At 39.3% G+C, this 22055-nt stretch overlaps 3 protein-coding genes across 7 annotated transcripts in view; 1 reads left to right on the forward strand and 2 right to left on the reverse strand.

The window, feature by feature from the left end:
• Positions 1 to 22055, forward strand: part of LOC6048560 (SLIT-ROBO Rho GTPase-activating protein 1) — a 161823-nt gene that overhangs the window by 78977 nt on the left and 60791 nt on the right. The window contains exons 1-2 of one of the 4 annotated variants that reach the window (XM_038257720.1): positions 11127 to 11149; positions 11786 to 12363. The exons of 2 other annotated variants lie outside the window; for them this stretch is intronic. In XM_038257720.1, coding sequence (XP_038113648.1) covers positions 12288 to 12363 — 76 coding nt within the window. In that variant the 5' untranslated portion in view covers positions 11127 to 11149; positions 11786 to 12287. Of the gene's footprint in view, positions 1 to 11126; positions 11150 to 11785; positions 12364 to 22055 lie in introns of those variants that run through there. One more of the 4 variants, XM_038257719.1, reaches the window with a different exon arrangement.
• On the reverse strand, positions 17501 to 18401 carry LOC119767886. The gene has a single exon (XM_038257722.1). It carries the CDS (start codon positions 18385 to 18387, stop codon positions 17518 to 17520), a length of 870 nt encoding a protein of 289 aa, XP_038113650.1. The 5' UTR covers positions 18388 to 18401; the 3' UTR covers positions 17501 to 17517.
• On the reverse strand, positions 20736 to 21306 carry LOC6047646. Of its 2 annotated transcripts, none has more exons than XM_038257723.1 (2): positions 21194 to 21306; positions 20736 to 21144 (listed from the first exon to the last, which is right to left on the reverse strand). In XM_038257723.1, exons 1-2 carry the CDS (start codon positions 21267 to 21269, stop codon positions 20762 to 20764), a joined length of 459 nt encoding a protein of 152 aa, XP_038113651.1. In that variant the 5' UTR covers positions 21270 to 21306; the 3' UTR covers positions 20736 to 20761. The 2 variants fall into 2 exon arrangements, with proteins under 2 accessions (XP_038113651.1, XP_001864680.2); XM_001864645.2 differs by having other exon boundaries at positions 20739 to 21114; positions 21194 to 21293.

Consider the following 22055-nt stretch of genomic DNA (forward strand, 5'->3'; position numbering starts at 1 on the left):
CTGTTATAATAAAACAAATACGTGTTTTAATATTTGGGCCTAGGAACCGCCTGACCAATTTTAGCCTGTTTGAACTTTTTTTTGCTTTTATCTTTTGAGAAAAAAATAAAATTAAAAAAAAATATTCAAAGTTTTCTTTAACATTTTATATCAAAATAAGCTTTCTGAATATAAAAAAAATAAAAAAAATTAGGCCTTTTTCCAATATTTTTTTACGTTCAAATGTAAGGAAAACGTTAGTTTCGATCATATGAGTTTATTTTCATTTATTCCATAACTTTTTCATATCTAAGCGGTCTTTTTGAGCCATTATAAGTATGATTGTTTTTTACAGAGACACGACCTAAAAAAATGATTTTTATAAAAGTATTTTTTTTCTGTAAGTATTTTTAAAGAAATCAAATTGATTTTTTTGAATCATACAAATGTTTCTGAAATTATTTTTTAGAAATTATAATGAAATTGCTCTTCAAATTTATCTAGCCTAACGATTTTAAAGTTATTAAATATTTATTTTATTATAATATAACTTTTGATCCAAAACTTTTTTAAAGCTTAATCCAGCGTATTATTCAAATGTTCGCAATTCTTTTTTAAATATCAGTCCAGATTTAACATTCTTTAAAAAAAAACAACTCTAATTTGAAAAAATATCATCGGAATCAAAATTATTTTTGGAAGGTTTTAAGGATGGAAGGTTTAATCTTTTTCATCAGAAATTCAGATTTAAGCTTCAACGAAAACTGTTATCTGTTTTTCATATGCTAATTAAGCGCAAAATAGGGGCATTACTTTTCGGAAATGAGATTAATGAATTGAAAATTAACATAAATTAAAGAAAAAATCACCATCTACATACTTTTCTAGTAAACCCACCACATCAATCAGTTCATTGCCCTAAACCATTACTCTCTTCCACTAGGGGTTAATTGCTACAACTAACACACACAGCAACAACCCGGCTGCACTTGCATTAACCTTCACTTCCACAGAAAAAAAAACGCATAATCGTGCCACGTGTGCGGCGTGTTTTTTTAATTTCCGCGGAAAAAATAAAGTGCCCCGATGATTTATTACCGAAGCCAGCGTTGCATTTAAGGTGAAATTGACGCCTGGCTTAGCGGAGCTGGTGGCGGAATGACATTTATCACTTTGGCAGCAGCCGCCATGACAGATGATGCAAATGTGTGTGCGTGAGTTTGTGTCGGCTTAAGAAAAATTGCACTTTTCAATTAAATGGCCAAGCCGAAAGGCAGAAGCCCCGCGCGGGTGTGTGATTTGTCTTCGCAGAGGTCGGAAGAAGTCGGTGTTTTCTTATGTGTGAGTTTTTGAGAAAAGCTGGCAACACTTTTCAAAATGTGTGAATGTTCTTGTTTGTCTTTGAATGAAAATAAGCCAGTGTTTGAAAATTAATCCTAAGTTCGGAATGTCAGCATCTTTCTGTGTGACACAGAGAGAAAAAACAGACACATGTCAGACGTTTTGACCTTGTTGTTTGCTTTTCTTGACGGGTTGCATTTTTTTTGCTACTTGCGCCGACGACTGTCGGTTCGGCCCGTTTTCCGTCTAGACTAATTAGTTTTCGGTGGTTTCCGGTCGCAGAATTTTTCACACTGCAAATTCTAGAAATTAATGTTATATATTTTCTTCAGGGCTTCGGAAACAGAGTCCAGAGTCAGAGTCAGAGTCAGGGTCAGAATAAAAGTCAGATTCAAAGACAAAGTCAGGGTCAGATTTGGTGTCGGAGTCAGAGTCAGGTTCGGTAGCGGAGTCAGAGTCAGAATTGGTGACGAAATCAGAGTAAAAGTCAGATTTTGATTCAAAGTCAGAGTCACATTTAGATTCAAAGAGTCAGAGTCAGCGTTAGAGGTGACTTTGAATTTCTAAATCGCTCTATTCAACAAGTAGAAACTCGACCTAATTTCTACAAAGTCGTAAACCTAATCGTGAACCCCAGACAGATCGGCGTAACGATTCTGCCGAAATTAGATAACTTTGCAACGCAATGCCTGCGCAAATCAATTCCCACAGTCGTCATACCGATATCGATACAAATCACCCCCAAATTCGCCACTTAAATCCAGTCTAACCTATCGTCCACAATCTACCGCGCTAATCCCACACTACAAACCGACCGACTAAGCGCGCGGTCAATTCGATTACACAAGTAATCGGCTGCAACTTTCGTTCGTTCCCCACAACAAATGTCACTGACCTGTCCACTGTGTGACAACTCCGCTCAAAGCGTTCCGACAGCGACCCAAACACACAGGAAATCCCGGTGCTTTGACTGTTGAAAATTGCACAATCGCCAGCGATCCAAAGCGACCCAAAGTCTCGACTTTGAACGGCTGACCGTATGACATTAGGATCAGGTCTTTGGATGTCTTTCTTTCTCCGTAAGTTTGTTGTCTTTTGCCGCCGCGGCCTTTCTGTGTTGTTGCTGTTTTTCTTCGAATCGACCTTTTTGTAATGGTTGCGCGCCCGTTGAGATATGGATTCCGAAGCCATAATGGGGACGCGGTTCAGGCCTAAATCAGTGAGATTTGTTGATGAAACAGCATGAGGGAGTGAACGCAAATGTCGTTACTCTCTGGAATTGAACTGGTAACGTGTGATTACGGAGGGTGCGCCCTTACCAACTTGGCTACTGACGAACCTAGCAAAATCTCGTAATTAGATCACGCCGCCACGTAGTTCGCGCATGACCCCCACCGTTTTTCCACGAATCAATCGACTCACGATTCATATTGGCCATTCCGCGAACTTTGCCGCAATAAAAACTAATTCCTAATCAGGATTGCCAACATAATGGCCATAATCAGCGCAAAAGTTGGTGCCAGGTTTACATGTAGGCAGCGGCAGAGATTGAGAAGGTGCCGTAATGGAACCCTAAACCACCTCCTCCACCCTGGTATGATGCCCGTGCACTCGTCACCACGGCGGAGTCGTCTCTTCTGCGCGGCGTCGTCGTCGACCAACGGAAAGTGAAAGTCTCCAGGGTAGCGCTCTCTTCTAAGCCGATGACGAAGAAGTAAATAGAAATAAAATTGTTTATAAGATTTCTGCACTCTCCTACTGCCTCACCGTACACCATCCTACCCAGCTCGGGGAGATGAAGTTACGGGTTGTGTGAAGTTGCATCAGGTGCGATAAGCCTGTCTGACAGCTTCAACTCCACCGTGCTGGAAGTCCGGAAAAAGAGCGGAATCTGCTCTACAACAACTGCTCTTGGTTCGGCGCTTAAAACAATAAGAAAAAGGTAATTTCAATCTTAATGAGTTTCCCCACCGCAGTCTAACTACCGGTTTGGGTTAGGTTAGGTCAGGGTGGTGAAGACTTGGAGCAAACGAGGAAGTCGTGCCGACTCGAGGCTGGTGTTTGCTTTTCGGGTTTACCGACGGTATCATCGTTTGTCACTTGTTACTCCGAAGACAACTGACCCCAACGAAATGGCCATAAAGTTGGGTGCATTTGGCAGAAGTTCCCATCTCCTTCGGAAGAAACGCCACACTAGTGTGCTGGAACGGAAGGTTGCGACAGCAACAACAAGTGGCTGAATTTAATTAGTGGTTTGCCATTTTGGGCTCACACACACCAGAAACAAGAGCAGCCATGAAGGATGAGGGCTTGCTGCAGGCAATAAACGTCAGGGAGGTTGAAAGTGAGCTATAGACTAACTGTTGAGGACTGCAATTTATCATTTATCCATTATAATTAGTGGTAACTTGACGTCTCGAGTAGTGACTCATAGATTTTAATTTTCGTAAAATCCAAAGTTTTGCTACACCCAAACGAAGTTCCGCTGACATGCACTGATAACCAAGCTACTGACATCCGTTGTCAACTCTTCCACCAACAAATCACAAGATCATCCCCGCAGTTGGGCAACTCGCGTGCTCGAGGTTGCGTTTTGTTTGTCCGTTACCAACAAGATCTCGTGGCTCAGAGGTAAAGCGCTAGACTCTTGTCCAAAGAGCTCCGGTTCAAATCTCGATAGAAAAAACTTGTTTTTTGTGTACAAGAAGTGTTTTTTCATATTTTTTTTTATTATGTCCTTTTCGGTGCTGGGACCTGGTTAGGACCGAGTCGGCTTTTGTAATTACATTTTTCTTTAAGCTAAGTGTAATTACAGAGGATATTGTGTACAATAAGTGTTATGAACAGCTATTCGATATCAAAACTGGATAAAACTTTCCAACCCTCTTCTTGCTGAGAAACAATCGCCCCTCGGAACGACTCCCAGTTTGCCCTTTAACATGAATTTCATGAATTGATGTGCATTTTACCATTTTACTTATGCTGCTACCATCATCCATTAACAACAGTAGCAGCAGCAGAAACAGCAGTTTCTGACACATCCAGTGACCGTTCCCAGCTCAATGAATGGTCCAGCAAAGTCCGGGCCGGTTTCCTGGAGGTGACCAACAAAAGAACCACAACTATTCCAGCGTCCATCTATGGTGTAGGGTGACGGACGCTTGTTTTGGATTTACCTGTCTTCAAGTATGATGAAAAAAGAATAGATCCAACTCAGGGACAGTTCCAATTTTCCCACAATTTTCCTTCTCCATGTGCAGGAAATTGCTTCCAGAACGATGGGCACACTGCCATTGTTTGTTTATGGTACCGCCGAGACAGGGAAAATCCATTTGGAGCATCGCCCGGGGAGTTGCAGTGCTGCCAGAACACCAACTTTCTCAACCAGTGTGAACGAAACCATAAAAAAAAAACAATTTTGCCCGAAAGCTATCCACAAACAATGCACACTTTCGTTTGAAGGCACCTCCACGAATTGTGGACATTTAGTGTGGCCAGCGGAGCTTGGCCGGCAGCGCTGCCATTCCATGATGAGAAAAATGCATCTTGCGCTGCATACCACATGTGGCCACTGTTGCATGCCAGGGCTATTGTTTCGCTGCAGCGCAGTGAGGGTTAATGATTAACCGGCTCACACATGCAGACAATATGGCGGCGAATGTGCGGAGTGGTTTCGCTTTTGTTTGCTGGTTACGCCCCGGTTGACCGAAGATTTGCCGCTGAAAGGAAAGGGTTTAAATTGTTTGAACTGAGAGAAATCTTGACTATTTTATTGTTTGCTAGCTATTGAATAGTTTCTACAAAACTCATTTGACTAATTTGAATTATTTGTATTAGACCTGTGGAGGTCAAGAGACTCTGACTCTTACTCTGACTCTGACTCTGACTCTGACTCTGACTCTAATTATGACTCTGACTCTGACTCTGACTCTGACTCTGACTCTGACTCTGACTCTGACTCTGACTCTGACTCTGACTCTGACTCTGACTCTGAACAATATTTTTTAGAGCAAAACCTAGTCCTACTTCAAGCAACATTCATCATCTCCAACATTCGCTCGCCAACTTTATTCCGTTCAATTTATCAACACAAACTCGTTCTCTCGCAAATCCCCGTGATTTAATCTCGTCCCCAGTGCAAAATCCCGACCGCAAGCTCTCCACAATCAGGACACACTCACAGAAATTCCTTCCCTTTGCGGAACAATAATCCGCGTCCACAGTAACGGACGTTTTTTGCACGCTCCTTCCTCAACTCGAGCGGATTAGTTTGATAAACTGCTTCCCCCTTTTTTTGGCAGTTCTAGAAGGGGTTGTCCCCACAAGCAGCCCCGCCACCAACTTTGAAATCCCGGGGACAAACACACCACACAACACATATATTAAAAAGTTTGTGTTGTTACTTTGTCCGGGCCAGTTGGGATTAACCCTCAATTTACATTTTTTGAATAAAAAAAGTTCTTTTTTGTCAAATTATGTATTTTGGGTGCACGGAAAACGTGTTTCTTTAATGATTTCCCAAAATATTCCATCAAAATTCATGAATTCATGAACTCTATTCATGACAATAAAACAAACGTTCATGAATTTTCAATCATGTACAATATTATTCTTGATTTTTTCAAGGTTTCCTCATAGATTTATACAAAAACAAAAATCATAAATTCTTGAAGTTGCTCATGCTTGTAAGAATTAAATTCATGAAGTCGTGAAATCTATTCATGAGCTTATGAATATTGTCAATTTTCACACTTTTTACTAGACTTTAAAGCTTTATTTTATTTATTTTTTTGAAACTGGTAAATAATCTGGTTTAAGTTTTACCTTAAGAAAGTCAGACAAGAAATTGCCCAAAAAATGTTAAGATCGGCAAGGGTTAAGAACCGCGTTCTATACCCGAGGCAAACCTCGACGCGATAGCATCGCGTGATAGTTTAAACACGAATGTCTGCAATTTTTGCGACGAGGAGTTTGGGACCAGTACTACATAAGTTCATCAATCCCCCGAGGATACCGTCGCCGTGGCGGCTCGGAGCTGTCAGAATGAAGACGATAATAACGAGTTTGGATTCTTCTCTAGAGTTTTATTTCTAAAGATCGATGATCTTTTCGATTGCAGCAACGAGCGTGTCTCGATTTGGCAACTTTTTGAACAATCGACTGTTGTTTAAAATGGAAAATCTCGTTGAATATCTTCGACCTGATATTTTTTTTTCAAATTTTCAATCATAAACATAACCCTTTTCGTGCAAAGAACGACAAATTGGTTAGACTGGAATCGTTCAATCATGCAAGGCTCGTTCTGTCTACTTTCTTGTAAGTGGTGGGAAGTCTCATTTTTTCGATCAGAAAGTAAAAAAGAACTAGAAAATGTTTGGCTATATGTAATATAAAAAATCCAGACTGAATGCCTTCTCAACAAAAAAAAAATCATAAAACAAAACATAATCGAGAGCAAATTAAAATTATTTTTCACTCTTACAGTTGCAGACTTGACTCAATGTATTTTTATTGAAACCAAACTTTGTCAACCATTTGAAAAAAATACACTTTCTCATGCAACCCAACATCTTCATCCTCAACTTTGGTTTCACAAACAAAATCGTTTAAAAATTAACAAATACTTCAACCGTTCTTTTGTTCGCTCCCAAAACAACTTTATCAGACTTGACAAACTCGCAAACCTCACAAGCCCATTTGTCTTGGACTGAGGTTTGAACCCTATAGGGAGCGTTCTTTTATTACGTAACGCAGTAGGGGGGGAGGGGGGGTCGGAGGCCGTGTTACGCTCCATACAAAATTTTTAAAATTTGTATGGAAATTTTGTTACGAGGGGGGGGGGAGGGGGTCTAAAAGTCCGATTTTTCGCGTTACGTAATAAAAGAACGCTCCCATAGAACAAACAAAAATAACACATATTCAGACAACAGGAAATCAATCGTGGTGCGGTCGTGAGTTCCAAACATTGCTCTTTTTTTCGGTCTTTGTGTGTGCCATTTCGTTTTGCTTCTGGCATTGTTGTTATTATTTCTTGGTGGGTTTGTTTTTTCGTCTGTTACACACACTTTGTTTTGGGTTTTGGTTTAGCCGAAAAGTCGACGCGATGGCTTACTCTATTTTGAGTTGGTTGGTTCTTTTTCTTTCTTTTTTTTTTTCGTTGAGGATGTCGTGGTCGACGGTCGTATTTATTTGTTTTATGTTTTATTGTTTCTACAAAATTTGGCTGGGTGGCATACACATTTGCGTACAACTCCAACTGTGCGTGTAGGTATGGCTCCTCACTGACTAGAAAAATTGCTGTGAGGTTGTTTTAGTGCACTGAAAGATACTGTCCAAGTGTTGTTTTGAAAGTTTTTGGAGCTTTTTCAAAAATTGACGAAAAATGGATTAAAACAAGTAGAAATTTTACTTTTTTTTTAACTTAATTTAACATTTCCGGATCAGTTTTAAGCTAAAAATATACGAAAAAGCTCAAATCATATTGACAATTATGAAACAACAAAAAATATTTACAAACTGTTAAGAATTCGTAATTCTGCTTTTGTTTCCTTGGTTTTACTGAAATTTACATTCTTTAATTATTATGACTTTTTTTCTGAAAGGTTCATTGGTTTTGATTTATTTTTTTCTAAGGATTATTTCAATAAAAAAAAGCAACATTAAATAATTTTCTCTTCTCCTTTTTTTATTTTTTGGAAAAAAGTAATTATTCAAAATTCAATATTTTTTTTAAAATCATCTCAAAAAAGTGTAGCAATGTTACCTTTTATAAATTATTTATATTTGCAAATCAAGCCAAAAATGCCCTTTGACCTTATCGTTATCTTCGTTCTCGTTGTTGACGTTGCTCTTAATTTAATTGAAACACACAATAAAAAAAATAGCTTCCAAACACATTCAAAAATAAGAAATGAAAAAAGGGGAGGTAGAAATAATTTTAAGTTGAAACTTTTAATTTAAAAAAAAAACAACCGGAAAAAGTATTGGTACCCAAAGAATGTTTTTCATAAATTCATTGATATTTTTCAAATTTTTGACGCTAAATAACGTTTTTTTGTTTTCCTTCTCGTTTTGTCTTTACCAGGGCCGGATGACAAAAACTTTAAGTTAAAATTGTACAAGCCTTGTTTAAACTGAACCATCCCGGGAATTTCCGAGATAAAATTCTCGGGATTTTTCCGTAACCGGGAATTCTCGAATCCCGATATTTTTTTATATTTTGTCCCGGGAATTCTCGAAATTGAAAAAAAAAAATCAAATTTTGGGTTGGTAGTGGATAAAGATGGGTATCAAATTTTTTTTCTGGGGTATCCTTGGTCGAAATAATCAGACCCATATTTTTTGTTTGGCCATTAGGGTGACCTACGCCGTGTTAGGGTGGTCCAAAAAATGACCATTTTCGCCGATTTTCGCAAAAACCACATTATTCAAAAAATCATAACTCCGCACCATTTCAACCGATTTGAACTGTCTTGAGCGCAAACGAAAGGGTATTAGATGGGCTTTTAAGAAAAAATAGTTTAAAGTTTCAAATATCTAGTCTAACATTTCAGAAGGTCAGATGAAAACTTGAAATGTTCTTTTGAGGGTCTCGGGACCAAAGAGCCTATGTCTGAAAATATATTTATCGGATTCCTCGGATAATTTTACATAACATATCAAAAAATAGTAAAGTTATGTTTTCAATATTCTGAGATACGATTTTTTGAAAATAAAAACTAGCGCAGAAATGGAAAAATGACGAAATCGGCAAAAATCGACTTTTTTCACTAAAACTGTGATAAATTTAAAATTTCAGCTATGACCTATTGCACCTAAGAAAGCTAAAATCGGTTGAAAAGGTGCAGAGTTATGATTTTTCAAAAAATGTGGTTGTAGCGAAAATTGCCATTTTTTGGACCATTCTAACACGGCGTAGGTCACCCTAATGGCCAAACAAAAAAATACGGGTCTAATTATTTTGGCCAAGGAATCCCCAGAAAAAAATTGAGCTTAGTCGGAGAACTTTTTTTCGAATCATGCTGTTTTCGTGGGGAATTGCTGCATATTCAGAGATTTTTGATTATGTTTCATAAATGTTTATAAAACATGTCTAAACTGATCTAAAATTTCACATACACTGGTATAATTTAATTTGCTGCTTTTTTTTGTTTTTGAGAAATTTTAAAAGCTTTTTTTTCAAGCTTCTCTAGTCACATCACATTAAAAAAAATCAATATTTATAAGAAATTAAAAATTCAAAGCACAACAAAGAACAAAAAACATAGCAACTTAAATTATCTAAAAACCGCTATCCACACAGTAAAAAATAATGTAAATTTGGAAGCTGTAATTTTGGAAGGTTGAATATTACCTCTTTTATGATGTGATTTTACCTCAATTTAGACTGAAAAAGTGACATTACACCAGAAAAGTGGTAAAATTACACATTTCCAGAGGTAAAATTACACCGTTTTTCTGACATAAAAAATGTACCCCTGCCCAGATGTAATATTACCATGATTTTTTTTTCTGTGCAGTATTGAGTATATAAGTATTTTATTTTATGATTTTGTGCTCCAAAAACTGAACACATATAATGAACAAATATAATTGAATCCTGATTCAAAAAATATATTTCCCGTTTCCCGGGAAATTCAAAACCCGGGAAAATTGGACGCCCTACTGAAAGTACTAAAATTTTTAAAACTTGCAATATGGATGTCCAACAACACAAATTTGGCAAAGAATGACAATGCATTTGATTTTTGCGGCAAAAAAAACTAAATTTTTCCCAAATTCACTGTTTTGAGGTGTACTAAAAATGTTAAATCATTGACTAAACAAAAAAAAATAATAAAAAGTATTTGAAATTGAGAAAGTTATTTGAAAAAACACACACAATAGCCTCTATTTTATGAAATACAGCAAATAAAATACAAAAAAGGCAAACAAAAATGTTTGAAAGTTACATCCAAACAATCTCTTATTTTCAGTACCCATATCTCAGAAACTAATGGTCCTTTTCTCAATATGAAAAGCAAAACATTCGTAAAATTTTCAAATCACAAAAAAAAAAATTTAAAATTTTGGGAACAAGACAAAAATTTAAAAATGCTCGAAATTGGCCGATTTCGTAGAGAATTTCTCTAGTATAAGTTATTAGAACTTTAAAAAATATACGTACAAATTAAAAAAAATGGATAGCCCTCATCATTATTTCATCACAATAACAAAAAAAAAAAAAAAATTAAAAATATTTAATATATTTTTTTACAGTATTGAGTTAGTAAAGTGTGAAAAATTGTTGAACTCGTTGTAAATTCCGTGTGTCCAAAAACCCGATCCTCTACCTAACATTATTGTTATTATTATTAGTTAGTACAACCATCGACACACACACACTCACTCCCAGTTTTGTTGGATGCCGCTGCGCTCTATGCCGTAATCGTACATCGCTTTTCGCTCCTCACGTTCGTCATTGCGTTCACAGAACTCATCGCCATAGTAAAGTTGAGTAAAGTTAAGGAACGCGCAAGCACACGGGTGGGTGGGGTGTTTAGGGACAGGAAGTGGTGGTGCCGCCGCCACGACTTTACTCACACACGGCGAGATTTTCATTCAACAACAGTCGGGCCGCGCTTGGTTGTCTATGTCCTCCCTTCCTCGCCGGTCTGGTCTACGGCACAGAGAGACTTCGAAGCGTGGAGTTGGCGCGGAGAGTTGGAGAGTTGTGGCCTCAGTCTTCTCCGGACGGTACCGGCTTTCGGTCGTGTTGTTGTCGGTTCTCTGGTTGGTTTCGTGCGGCCGCCAATTCTGCGGGTCTCTGAGAGCTGGGAGGGAATTCTTGGTGTGTTTAAGATTGGAATTTTGTGTGTTTTGGAAAAGGCAGTGATGGGAAACTTTCTTATGAGTGTAATTAGTGATTGTTCAAAATTCATCTAAACGATTCTGGAAAAGAAAAACTTTCATGGAAAAAAATCATACAAAGAATTTCATTTGAGAATATCGTTAGTGATTGTTCAATGAACATCACTCACTGATGTGTTTCCCATCCCTGAGTGCGATCAGTCTCAAGCGAAGAACCCGCTGAAAGGTGGCCAATTTCAGATAACCCATAACTTTATGGCCCAGCAGGTCGTAACTTGGCTTTCAACAGTCCAAGCGCATTAGAGGAAGACAGTGCCGCCCGTAAATATCCGCTCGAAATCCGACCAAAACTGGATCAAGGTTCTGCTCAAGAGGTGGCCCGGGTGGATCTTCGTGGAAATTATCGTTCACACCCTCCCCCGCGCTTTTCTTCGTCACCGACTTCTTGGTCGCAGAACTTCGCCCATAAAGCATGGTAGCGAGTTTATCCGCGGCAACGTCAGCGAAATCCGACTGCGAGAGAAAAAAAGAGACCTTCTGCCAGGGAAGCGCCCCCTGGGAGAAGATTTATTAAAGGTTCATTATTCTTCTTTTCCTCCCCCCTTTCTTAAAACAGCTTCCAGTTGGTGTATTCAGCACAAAAGTTGAGTCCATTGAGAAAATCGCACGCGCAGTGTTTTGGAATAACCATCGTGTTTTAAAGGCGGCTGATAACGCAGACGACGACGTTCATGAATGAATTAAAGTGCTCGCGTGTGATAACCTCTTGGAAGTTTTGTTCAAAATGTCAGCCGTAAGGAGCAGCAGTGAGATCATCGACGAGCGACCAAAGCGATAAGGAGGCTCAAAAGTTCGTCTAGAATCGCTCAAGAATCTCGCCCGTTTGGTGTTTTGTGTACAAGGCGTGAGAAAACAAGCATTCTCCGCGCCAAAGCAAAGTAAAAATAATCTATTAATAATAGTGGAGTAAAAAGTGTAAGCACGAAAATATTCAAGTGATAACGAAATTGTTTTGAAACAAGTGAATTGAAAGTAAGTAAGCTCAAATTAAGAGGAAAAAGTGCTCAACAAAATAATAAGCGAATAAAAAGAAGGCGAGGAAGAGTATCGATTTGAAAATGTTTCAGTGCATTATTCAGCAACGAAATGGCTGGATTCACCAGCCGAGTCCCGAGTTTCGAGATGTGTTTCCAGGTTTGTTCGAAAAATTAGTATTTCAGCAAATAAATGTTCAATTTTGTGGGATGATACGAATTTGTTAGTATAAGTGGTTTAAAATACATTTGTTTTTATTGGTTTATTTAAATTTTTTCTAATTTTTTTTATTTATTATATATTTGAAATTATTGTATTAAATTGTACACCCAAAATTCAGAATCGAGATAATCGTTCTCTCAAAATTTATTGAGGGCTCAGTGCCAAAATCGATAGAATAATGGTACCAACTCACACCATCATAACAAATGAGTTCATTCGTTAGTTGAATCAATAAATCTCCAACAAGTGTCATACATCGACTTCTGACTTCTCCTTGGTCACCAAGCTGTGGTGGCCGAGGCAGCTTAGTCATTGGATTGGTTTGTCAAAGGTCTCTGGTTCGATTCCCGTTGTCGACACTTTTGGTTTTTTGTTTGACGGATGAACTTTTTTTGCAAATGAACCTCGAGAGAATAGTTCTATCGCCCATCTCGAGCTGTGTTCTCTGCGTCCGTGAATGGTACCACTATTCTCTCGACTCGAGACCATCATTCTCTCGGACTAGCGCTGCCAGTTTTGGGTGTATTGTAATTCAAACATGAAAAAATCACATAAATTATCTAAGAAAAGTAGAAACGTTTATTTTTTTGTTTAATCAAATATTTATTTCAATATACTTTAGTACACGCCATTACTTTTTAAATCATTTTTTTTACCAATCACCATATTAGATTTAACTTATCTTTCTCAACACGATTCTTATGTTGGTATTTTCTTTAAAATATTTTGATTCTGGAATCTTTTGGATATGATTTTTATTTTATTATCACAAACGTAGATACAGAGTTTGGCAATCTGAATTTTCGTAGAAATTTCTACATGAATGTAAGATTTAAATAAACTATAAAAAAATATAATAAATAAATCATCTTAACACAATTTATGAGGTTTACTTGATAATATTTATAGAAAGCAATATTCATGTTTTGCGTCGTCTGTTATTTAGTCCCAAACTTGATTTAAAAAAAATGTGAGTGAACTCATACCGTCACTAAATAAAATTACCGATTTACTTGTTTGTAACCCTTTTACTGTTAAATATATTATTTTGTAATAATTAATTAAAAATACTGATTGGATCGCGTAAATCAACTTAAGCAAAACAGTTACATAAAAACATTCAAAATAGCTAATTAATCATTTAATCATGTAATTTTTGAATATTCAAATAAATATTTTCTAGAAATTGTTTTTTTTTCAACCCAACATTTTTTTTGTAATAATCAGGAAACAAAAAGTATTGTTTGAATATTATCTTGCAAAGACAAAACTTGAGTAATCGTTGAAAGTTTTCAGTTTTGATTTATTTTTAAAACGTATTTTTTTTAAATATTTAAATGCATTTTTTAAATTTATTTTTTCCAGAAAATGTTTTTTTTTAACCGCAAAGCAAATATCGACGTCGTCGTGCTATCTTGTCGCACCCGCCATTATGACGTTCCGAGAAAAACGCGTTTTAATGTTTGACCTTGAATATACAAAAACGAGAGCACGCAATGTAAACAATAACAAACACGTTTGGTTTGGCTGACCATTCTGTGCATTGTCCCAAAGTTTGGTTCAAGTTGGTTGCTGGAGTCCCGAGTTATATTTACAAATGTTTACGGTAGTCTAGCTTGTACGTGCGACAAACGCATCCTGACTTTCCTGGCCTGAAATCCCTTTGGCCTTTTGTCGCACTTACATCAATTTTCATGGAGTGACAAGATAGCACGACAAGATTGAAACTACTTTCATATGTAAAGTGACAAAAATGCACGGAGTTTTTCGGTTTTTGTTGAATATCTCAGGATTGAAATCGAATTTTGGGGATCTGTGAAGGTCAAAAGGTGAGGCATTGTGAGCTGCACAAAATGGCGTTCTTAACTCAATTTGGCCCAAAATGCACGTACGACAAGTTAGCACGATGGCGACGATATGATAGTAAATTTTTGAAATATTTAAAAAACAATTTCGAAGTGTAAACAAAGAATCGTTTCTAAAGAAAACATCAACTGACGTGATCATGACCACTAGCGTGCTCAGGGTGGGGCAACATGGGGCAACTGCCCCACCATCCTCAGAAGTTTGTTCTAAATTTGGTCAGGGGGTGTCCATAAACGACGTAATATTCAAAACGTCCATATTATTGCCCCACCTTCCTCAAGGAGCTGGACACGCTACTGATCAAGACAGACTCTTTGCTTACACTTTTTACCATTGCTTTGCTTGAAATACGCTAAAAATACTGACATTTTACTGTAAATATGCTTGAAACTATTATAAAAACAACAAGAACAGCTTATAAAATACTGAAAATTAAATATAAACTACACAGTTAAAAAAAGTTGGATTTTGGGAAGTTGTAAATTTGATTGTTAATTTTTTGTGTGAAAAAAATGATTACTTTTAAAAAGACGTAATTTTACATATTTTTCGAAGGAATTTCACATATTTTTTCTGACTCAAATTTTGTTTACATTCAGAAATGTGATATTTTCATATAAATTTTATGTATTTTAAATATAATCGAAAAAATGAAAAAAAAAATCTAGTGAGGTGATTGTATAAAATATCTTTAATTCAAAAAATTATTCGTGCTTCGGTAAATACTATAACGTGCTTTTTTGCAGTTAAATATATTTGTATATGCATTTTTGTTTATTTTTTAACTAGGACTTTATATTTACTGTTGTGATGCATAAATGTAAAAATCTCGGTACAATTTTGGTGAAACAAATTTTCTTCCGAATTCATTTGATTGTGAAGCAAAAAAATTAAATCATCTAAATTTCATGTATTTTTATCATTGTTCTCCTTTTTTTCGATAATCCTTCTCAAAAACATCATTTAGGTACGCAGTAACAAAAGTTTGATTTTGGAAGATTTAACCCTCTCACGTCCATGGTTACTCCAGAGCACCACTATTTTTTGTCTTTATCATTAAATTTCTCTGCAACCATGCATTTTTTCAAACTGGTTCAACCTGCATTAGTTTTTATAGGATGTTAACTTATCCCCATGAAAATTTCATCCACTTTGGTCTATCCAGTTACGAGTAATGAAGAAAAACGTAAAAAAAACTAGCTTTTGCTCTGGGCGGGAAGGGGTTAAAGAAAGTTTTAAATTACTTCGTTTCATGTGTAATATGTGAAATTACACATAAAAATATGTAAATTTACACATTTCTAGAGGTAACATTACTATTTTTTTAAACATAAAATTTGTCAAAATTATGTTTAAAATTGTAGCGTGTATTTTTGGTTTATTTTTATGGTTAATAAAAAGAAGAACTTATTCGTCCAGATATATAAAAACCTCTGTTTTTTAATTCAAATTTGTAGCCAGGTAAAAAAATTCTATTTGTTCATAGCACTACAGACGTGAAAATCTGTTTTTTTTTCTTTATTTATTTTATATCCCAAAAAAATATTTCAGAGCAATATTAAATTTTGTATTTGGGCATCAATTCGAAAATTCTTTTTGATTTAATCAACACTTTCTTTCGTTTTAGTTATGAAATACCAAATTCATTGTTTATTTACAATTTATCCCAAATTGTTGCTACTTTAAAACTTAAGATTAACCATAACAAATTTGATGAATTTTCAGATATTTAAATTTAATTAAAACTCAAAACAAGCTTAAAAATACTGGTAGCCAATCAAAATGAACTTTTTGATAAAGTAGTTGATTGTCATGAGCAGTTGAATTTCAACATATTGTTTTTTTTCTTCTAAAAACTGATTTCTTTTTATTTCTATCAATCAACAAAAAATTACGTCAGTTAAACAATACCGTTTGAAATTTTAAATAATTTGATCAGAATTTTTAATTACTCAATTCTAGTACTATCCAACTAAGATTTGCGACATAAATTTTGCACACTTCTCCGTTCAAACTCGACAATCATCAGCAAACCAGGCTATTATTGCTCTTAATTAACTCTTTATTGAAACCGACAGCATCCATCACTACCCGCGACTAACAGTCATCAAACATTCTTGACCGAAGTTGCAATCCTTCAGCTGTTTGCCGCCTGGTCAGTTCAAACCAGTTAATAGCCGTTTCAGTTTTCGCATTTAGATCGTTAGTGATGCTGATTCTTGTATTTCTTTTAAATAAATTGAAATTTTAATGATAATTTTGAAGCGTATTCTTCCCAACATGTTTTCAGCAATAACTACCATGTAATTAATTAGATATTAAAAGCTTAACCTAATAGTCATCATAGATGTCGTAGTAGCACTCCCTAGCCGCTTGCTTCTGCGCCCGCTGAAACCACTCGAGCGCCTTTTTGAACTTCTCATCACACTCCTCCGAGTCACACTTTTTCGCCAAGTACTTGTCCATCGCCTTGTAGTACTGCACCACTTCGTCACAGTCGACGCTCTCCTCCATTTCTGGTTAAAAAAAAAACAAGAATTAATTGAACATTTTTCACGATCAACCGTTCAACTCTATACCTCCCAACGTCGATGTCACGCCAATCATCAGAACAAGCACGATGCTCCAAATTGTGACAAACCTGCGCGAGTTCTTCAAAAGGCAATATCCAGCCATGTCACGGTTTTCGATTCAAGCTAGATCTGAGCGTGTGGGTTCCAAACTCCTCCGAACAGGTCCACCTTCTACACTACAAGCACACTTGTCGCCGCGTGACGACTTGTTCAGGGGGTTGTGCAATTGGCGCACCACACTTGATTGGAATAAATCGCTTTGTTTATGGGCTCCTAAACGAGCTGGAACAGAGCTTTTGGAAGAAACAATCAGCTGAATAATGGGTTTCCTGACGAGCTGGACAGCACTGGTTGGAGGTTGATACGACAACTCATTAAATCGTCTCATTCGTTAAGCTTAGCTGGTAGATCAGTTGACAAACCGATGTATCGTCAACCAGTAGGTATGAGTTCAAATCTTGTTCAAAATTAGCTTTTTTTCAATGTCTGATCCATAAAGAACACGGATTTTAGGTTAAATCTGGTATTAAGCATGTAAAAATGTAACATTTGTGACAACAACAGGTTCGAGTCTCGGCTAGTTTGACAGTTACCTGTCAAATAAAATACAAAAAATACTCTTCAAACTTCTTTATTTCATCAAAAAACCCGCCTACTTGCTATCCATGTACTCATAAGCATCGTAGTAGCAGTTCCTACCAAGCTGTTTGTACGCCTTGCCGAACCACTTGACGGCCGTCTTCAGCTTGTCCGGACAGTTCTTGCCCTGGGAGTCGCACTGTCCGCCAAAGTGCTTCTGCAGCTGGCGCATGTACACCGTCATCTCGTCGCAGTCGATCTCCGCACCGTCGTCCGGAAGTTCCGCCGGGTAGCGATCGGCCGGTTCCAGGAAGCACTGCTTGTTCGCCTGCATGATGTCAATCAGCAGCTTGTTCAGCATCGACATCCAGTCCGTGCACGCGGACAGCGCCGCGTTACGGTCCTTCTCCAGCGCCGACGTTAGCTTGGCCAGCTTGCTCAGAACCTGCACCGGAACTTCGATGGCCTTCTCCTCGGCGGCGGCGGCAGGTGCTGCGGCGGAAACCGCAGCAGGTGCGTCACGCTTCAGCCGACGAAGAGCTGCAGGCGCTTCTGCTGGAGGAGCTTCAGCGGGAGGAGCAGCGTCACCTGCAGCAGGAGCAGCGTCGGCTTTAGCCGGATCGGCTGCAGTAGCTGGTGCCGCTGGTGTACCAGCTGGTGCGCCAGCTGCTGCTGCTGCATCACCGCCAGCGCAATCGCCCTTCATCGCGGCCGGATGCAGATCGTAGTGGTGGAACTTGTTAAAGTCCTTCGCGATCGCGTTCGTTATGTCCTCCGGGCAGTCGTACACGTAGCACAGGATCAGCGTGCGCAGCAGGTTCGCCTTGATGGTGGAGAACGTGCCCGGGATGCAGCTGGACTCGGCGTCGATCTCGGCGAGAGTTGGGCGAAGGGTCAGGAAGACCGCGACTACCGAGAGGAGTGTCAGGTGTAGACGGATCATTTTGACCGGTAGATTGGTACTAGGAGTTTGAGGTGTCAAATCGCTGCGATTTATACGAGTTGGATACGTAGTTGAGTGCTTTTGAGTACCAGCTGTTTCTGAAGATCTGTTTTGAACTATGTTGATTAGGGGCTATTCAAAACAGGCTTGCTTCAAATATATCGATGATCTACCGCCGTAACAAGCAAGAGGTCGTTTGGTTTTGCCTCCGGATCATACCCGTATTGCCTCAGAGAGTATGGTAGGCTGCTTTTTTTGTAACAATGGAATGTTCTAGGACATCCAAGGGGCTCTCTAAAGTTAAGACCTGTTGATCTACCGTCATAACAAGCAAGATGTCGTCGGATTTTGCCCCCGGATCATACCCATATTGCCCCAAAGAGTATGGTAGACTACCTTACAGATTCAATGGGCTGTTCTAGGTTGTCCGAAGACTCCCTGGAGTTAACACCTGTTGGTCTATCGCCATAACAAGCGAAAGGTCGTCGGATTTTGCCCCCGGATCATATCCGTAGACTACTGTGCTGATACAATGGGATGTTCTAGGTCATCATAGGACGCTCTGAAGAAATGTCCTGTTGATCTACCGCCATAACAAGCCAGAGGTCGTTTCATTTTGCCTCCGGATCATACCCGTATATGGTAGACTACTTTATTGGTACAATGGGATGTTCTAGGTCATCCACGGACTCCCTAGAGTTAAGATCTGTTGGTCCACTGCCATAAAAAGTAAAAGGTCGTTGGTTTTAGATCTCTGAGCATACCCGTATTGCCTCAGGGAGTATGGTAGACTACTTTACTGATAAAATTGGGTGTCGTAGGTCATCCCAGGACTCCCTGGAATTAAGATCTGTTGATCTACCGCTATAACAAGCAAAAGGTCGTCGGATTTTGCCCCCGGATCATATCCGTATTGCCTCAGAGAGATTGGTAGACTACTTTACAGATAAAATTGGGTGTCGTAGGTCATCCGAAGACTCCCTGGAGTTAAGACCTATTGGTCTACCGCCATAACAAGTAGAAGGTCATCGTTTTAGATCCCTGAGCATACCCGTATCGCCTCAGAGAGTGTCATAGACTACTTTACTGATAAAAGTGGGTGTCCTAGGTCATCCGAAGACTCTCTGGAGTTAAGACCTATTGGTCGACCACCATAACAAGTGGAAGGTCATTAGTTTTAGATCCCTGAGCATACCCGTATCGCCTCAGAGAGTGTCATATACTACTTTACTGATAAAAGTGGGTGTCCTAGGTCATCCGAAGACTCTCTGGAGTTAAGACCTATTGGTCGACCACCATAACAAGTGGAAGGTCATTAGTTTTAGATCTCTGAGCATACTTGTATTGCCTCAGAGAGTATGGTAGACTACTTTACTGATAGAATGAGATATTTTAGGGTCATCCAAAGACTCCCTGGAGTTAAGACCTGCCATAACAAGATAGAAGTCGTTGGCTTTAAGGAATTATCTTTGTTAGTATCTTCTTTATTGAATACAATGTTTTGCGAATCCTTGTTATTTGTGGTCAATCCTATCTGAAATCCTGGCTTCTCTACAATGATTTACTTTTAGTTGGACCTGGAGAGGCTATTTCTGGCTTATACGTTGGATAGTCTGCAAAAAAAAGAAACATTCATTTGATATCCAATGAGCTAGTATTCGTTGATCTTACATGGATCCGGATCGTAATCTACCTCTGCCAAGATATCTGAAACAAAAACAATGTTATAGATATACAAAAGCTTAACAAACCATTCCTTACCCGGAAACCGACTATCGTAGTCCTTCTCGTGCGCCGCCGATAACGCAGCTTAAAAAAACATCAACATCTTAGCAAAACCCAACGCCCCCAAATCACACCACAAACCTCACAGCATACCATTGCTCCGCTTCGAGTCACACTGAATAGCCAAATCCGTCCCGACCGTGGCGAACCACGTGATCGCGTACTGCAGCTCCTGGGGACACTCCTGCCTCATGCGGACGCACCGCCGCTCGTAGAACCGGTTCAGCGCCAGGATGTACCCGGTCATCTCTTCGCAGCTGACGACGATCGAACCGGCCGCGCCGTACGATCGCGGCGTCGGCAGCATGGCCGTGGCTAGGACCGGTCCGCGCGAGTAGCACTTGCGAAAGCCGGAGATCGAGTTGGAGCCGGGGTCACAGCCGGCGGAACCGGCTGGGGCAGCCTGCAGGCCTTCGGCGATCAGGAGGATCGAGAGGATCAACGCGGTGATCATGGTTGGTGGAAGAGAACGAGATGTTTGGAGGCCGGAGAAGCGTTTTATACCGGTTAGAACAATGGGTTTGGACCATCTGTGCGTGATATTGATCGATCCGTTAGGGTCATTTCAAGATAATCAAGCGTTTATTGATCAATTCTCGGCGCTACCACTCTCTTTGTCGCACTTTTGCGCCATATCGCGGGACACTCGGCCGAACCAAGACACGGCGTACCGGTACTCTGGGGGACACCTATCCGCCAGGTTGGCGCACCGTCGGCTGTACGTTCGATGCAGGGCCATGATGTACCCGGTGACCTCTTCGCAGCTAATCGGACCGGTGTCGACCTGGACGGCGTTGCGCTTCGCTGGTAGGAGCAGATCCTTGGAAAGCAGTGGTCCCTTGGCGTAACACTTGAGCGTTTTGCCCAAGGATCCGGATGATTGTCCGCAAGGTTGGTTTGTCGCTATCTCATTTAAAGTTGGGTCTCGATCATGATCGCGATCTGGATAGTCCGGGAGAGGGATATTCCATTCTTTTGGTTACTTGTAGTATTCGCTAGGAGAGATATTTCTTCATACTACCTTCATCGGTCACAGGCTTTCCAACAACTTGAATCACCACCACTCCAAGTAGTATCCAGCACACCTTGGACACCATGTCGAATCAGCTTTGGGACTGCAATTTTCCGGTTGAGACTCGCTACCTTTTATACGATCGCCCTAATCAGCCAATCCCAAACATAAACCGTGTAATGACCACTTAACAAATTATCCATGAATAACAAACTTCTTTATTGAGTGCTTAATTTAACCGATCCGGCAATGCAACCGCAAGCCCCGTCCAGCATGTTACTGGCCTGCTCGAACCACTGGATCGCGTACGGGTAGTTCCCGGGACAGCGCTTGCCCATCCTGTTGCACTTGCGGTCGTAGAACCGATGCAGTCCCTTCAGGTAGCCGACGATCTCCCAGCATTCCAGCGGGTCGGAGGATGCCGGCTGGAGTTCCGTGGATTGGTTATCTACGGGAAGATTCTTGGGTGATTTGGAAGATTCTCGGATTTGGAGGCTTACTTGGTAGAGGAAGCTGCCCGGATGCTAGCAGAGCTAGGGAATACAGAACTAGCAACTTCAACGTGAACATCTTGGTCTATGGAAGATTACATGGAATCAATGTAAATTTAAGGACTAGGTAGAAGGTCAACTTCAAACAAAGTTGCTGAACACTGTGAAATTGTTTGGAAAGTGATTCTTTCCGGATTTAGTTGAAGAAACGCTTCCGTTGTTGTAGAAAATGTTTAAGATCTGTAACCTCCATGAAATTGGTTATTTCTGAGATCTCAAACAACAGTTTCACAGTTATTCTCTGAACTGCTCATAGAACTTGAAGGTAGTCCAACTTTTAACTCCAAGATCTCGCAAGTTTCCCAACCAGCTAACTCAAC

The sequence above is a fragment of the Culex quinquefasciatus genome, chromosome 2 (genome assembly GCF_015732765.1).
Source record: "Culex quinquefasciatus strain JHB chromosome 2, VPISU_Cqui_1.0_pri_paternal, whole genome shotgun sequence".
In the NCBI taxonomy this organism is placed as follows: domain Eukaryota; kingdom Metazoa; phylum Arthropoda; class Insecta; order Diptera; family Culicidae; genus Culex; species Culex quinquefasciatus.